At 41.7% G+C, this 6,000-nt stretch overlaps 1 protein-coding gene across 1 annotated transcript in view; it reads left to right on the forward strand.

Annotated features, from left to right (window-relative positions):
* LOC122664727 (CLP protease regulatory subunit CLPX1, mitochondrial-like) overlaps positions 1-5,768 on the forward strand; it is a 45,328-nt gene extending 39,560 nt beyond the window's left edge. The window contains exons 12-15 of the mRNA XM_043860691.1: positions 4,146-4,208; positions 4,336-4,458; positions 4,662-4,820; positions 5,594-5,768. Of these exons, the coding sequence (XP_043716626.1) occupies positions 4,146-4,208; positions 4,336-4,458; positions 4,662-4,820; positions 5,594-5,665 (417 nt within the window). The 3' untranslated portion in view covers positions 5,666-5,768. The remainder of the gene's footprint in view (positions 1-4,145; positions 4,209-4,335; positions 4,459-4,661; positions 4,821-5,593) is intronic.
* The last annotated feature ends 232 nt before the right edge of the window (positions 5,769-6,000 follow it).

Here is a 6,000-nt window from a genome sequence, read left to right on the forward strand (position 1 = left end):
CCATGACTCACCTCTCCAATCTCCAATCTCAAGTCGCCCCCTACCGCTGGTAACAACCACACCATCATCCCATAACCCTGATCCTGTCTAAACCTCACGCTCGACGTTCGATTTTGTCTCTCACAGATTCACTTCTCCATCCTCGATTTCGTCTCTCCCTGAGAGCGACCTCTCCTTCGACCCCGATTTCTTCTCTCCAATCTCCATCCCTTTCTCACCTCCCCCACAACCACCCACGTCAACTTCGATTTCTCACAGTGTTCTCCTCAAGCCCGGATTCTTTCACACGGCCACATCCTTTTCCATACTCATTGTTCCCTTCACGGACAGCTTCCCTCAACCCACAATTCTCTCCCATCCACATCCCCAATTCTCTCAGCCTCAACTTCCCACACACCCGATCATAGTCTGTACTCTGTACCCAGTAGCCGTCATGCCTCAAGTGTCGTTACAGTACACCACTACGCTGTCTCCCTGTGGCTGCTATCATGTTTAGCCTGATATATTAACTGTGGCCTGGTTTTCCGGTGAACCTGTTTGGCTCCATCTTGCCTCTCTGGTAAACCATATTTGACTGTATAACAGTTGTCTGTTACAACTGTTTGTTGCTGTGTATTGTTTAGCCCGATATATTAACTGTGTAATAGTTGTCTGATACAACTGTTTTGTTGCATATTGTTCTATTACATTGCTGCTTCTATTACCCTGTTATGCTGTATATTGTTCTAGTACATTGTTGCTTCTAATACCCTGTCCCTCTTTGCTTGCTGTATATTCTTCTAATACCCTGTTTGTTGTCTATTGTTCTATTACACTGCTGCATCCATGTATTGCTTCATCACTACTTGCGTGTGTTGCTTATTGTTAGTGCACTATATAGACGCATTGTGCTTTCTCTACATTCCTCAGAGAACCTCATTTATATCTTCTTTGAGTTCTTGATTTACCGTCGTGCTGTTTGGCACTTTACGTTACTGGCCTCTGATCTCACAGGGTTATTTTAATACTGGCCTCTGATATTTCATTTGTTCATTTGTTGCATTCATTTGTCTCATCTGTTTCTTCTGTCATTTTGCCTGGCTGTTTTGTTAGCTGCTATTTGAGTTACTTGCTGGATATATTGAATTATCTCTTGGTATTTGTCTTGTACTATGTGAGGGGTTTCTATTGTCTGATGCCTAAGTGATTCTCTGTCTTGGTTATATTTTGATCCCTATATTTAATGCTTGGGTACTCATTGTGTATACTTGTCTAATAATTAAATTTATTTTTCTATAGTGGTGCGTCAGGTCGACAGCCGGGACTTTAGTATATTCGGCCAAATCAACTTTTGCATGGATCCTTTTGCTTTTTGATCTTTTATCTTGATCTCATGTCTTTCCGTCCTCTTTCTTCTAGGGCGTCCCCCGTATGCGACGCGCCGCATCGACGCCCGGATGCGGTGATAAGTTGGCAAGGGAATGTGAGAGGAATTATGCTAGCCCAGAAACATAAGAATAGATTAGCTTCCTGGAACATTGGATCCTTAACGTGTAAAAGCCTGGGGTTGATAGATGTTATGAGGAGACGAAGGATTAGTATAGCTTGTATCCAAGAGACAAGATGGAAGGGTAACAAAGCTTAAGTGTTGAACGACTTCAAACTTTGGTATGCGGGAAACCAAAGTAATAGAAACGGAGTGGGGATAATAGTGGATAAAGATTTAAAGAATGATGTAGTGGAGGTCAAAAGAGTGGGTGATAAGATTATATCCATCAACTAATGTTGGAGAAAGAGGTTGTCAATATCATTTGCGCTTACGCAGGATCAACAGACATCACAGGACCAGTATTGTCTTCTACAGAACCCAGGGGCAGAAAACAGTTGTGACTGATGGTCCCCGGAGGACGGACCAACGGACCAGAGAGATTAGCTGGCTCATGTCCTCGAGGCAAAGTGGAAGCGCAGGCCCGCCAACAGTTTTTCTTGCTCAACCGGCTACGGCGGCGACCACGGAGGGGACATGTGTTAGTGGAAGGGAGAGAGGCGGTGGTGGGAGGAGGGGGAGGGGGTAGAGGGAAGTGATGGGGGCTTGAAAGCCAAGCACAGGATTACCAGTACAAGGGGTGTGTTGCAGAGGAGGGGAGGAGGGGGTAGAGGGAAGTGATGGGGGCTTGAAAGCCAAGCACAGGATTACCAACACAAGGGGTGTGTTGCAGAGGAGGGGAGAAGGGAAGGGAATCAGAAGTCAGGGCCAGAGGATGGGTGGGGGAAGAAGAAGAGATAACATGACATTTTCCAGAGGGGTGGCCGAAAACCTTACAGGTGGTGTAGTGGGGCCGAAAATCTTATAGGTTGAAAGCCTTTTTGTTCTATAACAAAACAGATATTTTTAATCAAAATAACTGAATTGTTTTAAACGAATTAAGATCTATATGTTAATACAATATTTAATTATAAATTTTAGGGTTTTTTTCACGTACCCCCTTGAGGTTTGACGTAATTATGGAAAATCCCTTAGTTTTGAAAAATTCTGCGTGTCCTCCTGAGGTTCTTACAGATACCCCCATTCCGTTAGTCTAGGTCTAACAATGTTAAAATCAAGGGGTGAACTGACAAAAATACCGTTACAAGAAAAATAAAAAAAACCTGCAACTCATCTTCACTAAACGATTTGGGGAAGATGAGTTGCAGGTATGAACTCCATTGGGTTCTTGAAGTTTTGGGCCTGGATTCCAACAATTTTGCAAGAAAAAAAACCCAATTTTGTAATAAAAGCCTGATCTGATCCGACACTGCTCTCAAAATCCGGTATTAAGCAACTTCCGGCGGAGGGGAAAGATTGAGGCGTGCTTCACTACAAAACCAACACCTCCTTTGGCTTCGTTGCTCTTTCTTTTGTTTTTGACTTCTCATTCATTCATTCCTTCCTGCCTTCCTTCCCCTGAGCGGCTCTCTGCAGAGAGAAGCTCAGGAACCCTAGCCTTAGGTTTCGTTCTTAATTCTCGATTTCCCGATTTCTTGGTATCTTGATTTCTCGATTCTTCGATTTTGAAAACCCTAACTATCGATTTTTTTTGTTAATCATTGATTCTCGATCTTCTAATTAGCTAGCCTTTCATAGCTTAATTCAACCCTTCCGTGTCCGATTCACTGATTTTTTCCGTCTTAATGGCCACTCTTTAATTCCTGACGTCCGTTTTGTTAGATTTTTTATCACCAAAACCACTCTGTACCTAATCTTTCTTAGGTTACTCAAGTTTGCAGATATGGCGATCAGAATGACTGTCACCTACTCCGGCTACCTGGCTCAGAGCCTTGCTTCATCCGCCAGAGTTAGGGTAGGAAATTGTCGGCTATTCCATGACTGCTGTGGAAGATCATGTTTCTTATTCCCAGTCAGAAGTCGGAAGTAGATTCCGCCTCTGCTGCGAGGAATTACCAGGCCGATTTCATTAGACCTAAGTCGAGATGCTGGTCTAAGTCGTCAGTGTCGAAGTATAATACGCTTGCCGGTGATCTTCCAAAATTGAAGAATGGAAGAGCCTTTTTTTTCTTGCAAAATTGTTGGAATCCAGGCCCAAAACCTCAAGAACCCAATGGTGTTCATACCTGCAACTCATCTTCCCCAAATGAGTTGTAGGTTTTTTTTATTTTTCTTGTAAGGGCATTTTTGTCAGTTCACCCCTTGATTTTAACACTGTTAGACTTAGACTAACGGAATGGGGGTATCTGTAAACTGTTAAGAACCTCAGGGGGGCACGCAGAATTTTTCAAAACTGAGGGATTGTTCCATAATTAAGTCAAACCACAGGGGGGGTATGTGAAAAAAAACCCTAAATTTTATGAATTATTAGTCTCTGAATCACTAGACCACTGTTTTTCACCTAATCAATAGAAGACCTTAAATTTCATAGACTGATATTTATGTACGAGAAGCTGGATGATCAGATGGAACACACAACTGATTTAGCATTTGAGAGTCTGACATCTTTATATTCAATATATCTAATTAACTATTTATCTGTGCTTTTCCACTTTCTATTAATTTTGTTAAACATGAAATATACTAGTCAAAGTACCGCTACTCTGAGCTCTATACATTCTTATCTCCTCATCCTTCTGGCAAACTAACAGAATCTGAATGGTCTATTCTCTGGAAATAGGTGCTGACAGAGCCCAAAAATGCTCTTGGTAAACAGTACAAGAAAATGTTTATTATGAACAATGTAAGTTTTTTGGTTTGTATTTAGCTTCTAGCCTGGAATATGTATGCTCTTTATTTTTATTTTAAACATTTAGTGTTTGGGATTATCTACACCTTCATGTGATGGTTAAGATTGTATTGCATTATAGGTCAAGCTGCATTTTACAGAGAATGCACTCAGACTGATTGCAAAGAAAGCCATGGCAAAGAACACTGGTGCAAGGGGTTTGAGGGCCATATTGGAAAACATTCTAACCGAAGCCATGTATGAGGTAGTGACTTTTATACATAACAAACAATGTGTTTAAAATGTTGATTAGATCCTTGTAGTTGAAGTCACCCCACTATATATGCTGACTTGGCTACCATAGAGTATTATGTCATTCAGGAACTGGAGTTAAATTGGTCAACAAAATTAAGAGTGGAAGCTGTGATTTTTGTTTCCTAATTCAACCATTTCTTTGCACTCATGCAGATACCAGATGTGAAGACAGGAAATGAAAGAGTAGATGCAGTTATGGTTGATGAGGAAGCAGTTGGGACAGTGGATACCCCTGGACATGGAGCAAAAATTCTTCGGGGAGATGGAGCCCTGGAACGATACCTTTCTGAAACCAAGTCAAAGGATTCTGTGGTATGTTTAATTTTAAAGTGATCTGCACTTTTCCCTGCCCTGATCTGTACCTGTGTTGACCAGTGAGAACTTGCTTCTGATTTTCGTCAGATTACATGCTTCTCCTACAAAGAAAAACCAAATCTTGGGAACCATTTATTATTTCTGGATGGATCTATTGTGAAATTGATTTGGTCAATTAATCCTGGAGACACCTGAACTCTTGATTGGTGTCTTGACTTCTACGTGAGCCATTGGTGCAGGCTTGGGTACAATATACCATCCTTCAGAAAATCCCCAAAAGCATGTGAGACCCGAATTGGTTACTTTTAGCATGCATATAAGTAGAGGATCTTGTGGAAAAGCTTGAAATAAATTTGCAGTCTACATAATGCCAACACATTTGCTCTTTGCCAATTCAATTTGGGCTTTTGTCTAACTTCCTAGGAGATTGTAGAATTGTTTCTACTTCATTCACCTCTTGGTTTTTTTTTTTTTTTTTTTTTTTTGGGGGTGGGGGTGAGGGGAAAAGTAACATAATTTCTGTAGTACTTGATCGATGCTTTTATTTGTGAAGTAAACTGCCAGCGCTATAGGGTTAAGGGGCTCTCAACCGCCCAATTCAGTGGTGTCTTGCAATTCATTTCAGGGTGACGGGCACCACTAAATTTGGAAGCTGAGAGTGCATGTAAGGCCCTTAAGCCCATAGCGTGACATTTCTCTTCTGTGAAACCCAGCTTATATGACAAAGAATCACATGTTTATGGTTGACCTGTGCTTTTATTTGCTTGCAGGGGACTGGTGACTTGGTGGAGGGAGAGTTGGAGGGAGAACAAGAGGTCTCCTCAAGAGCTATGAGCATGTAGGTATTGTTGAGGAATGTAAAATTTCCTATCTAGATATGTATCTCAATGGCAATTTGGTGTAGTCATCTCTTGTAAAACAGCAAGGCTTCTGTTCAATGGAAGGAGGGAGGAGGGAGGAGGGAGGGGGGGAGGTGGAAGGAAAATGTAACATGCGCATTTAGCAACTGTAGATTGTATAATTCTTTTTTCTCATTTTGGAAAAAAAAAAAGGGGGCAACCCAGTGCACAAGGCTCCCCTTTTCCACCTCTTTTGGAAAGGGGTTCTAATTTTACACATCCACAGCTCGAAATGTCCACTCTTCAAATTCCCTTACCTCTTCTTGTGGGAGTGCATA

Source organism: Telopea speciosissima, chromosome 1, assembly GCF_018873765.1.
Source record: "Telopea speciosissima isolate NSW1024214 ecotype Mountain lineage chromosome 1, Tspe_v1, whole genome shotgun sequence".
NCBI lineage: Eukaryota > Viridiplantae > Streptophyta > Magnoliopsida > Proteales > Proteaceae > Telopea > Telopea speciosissima.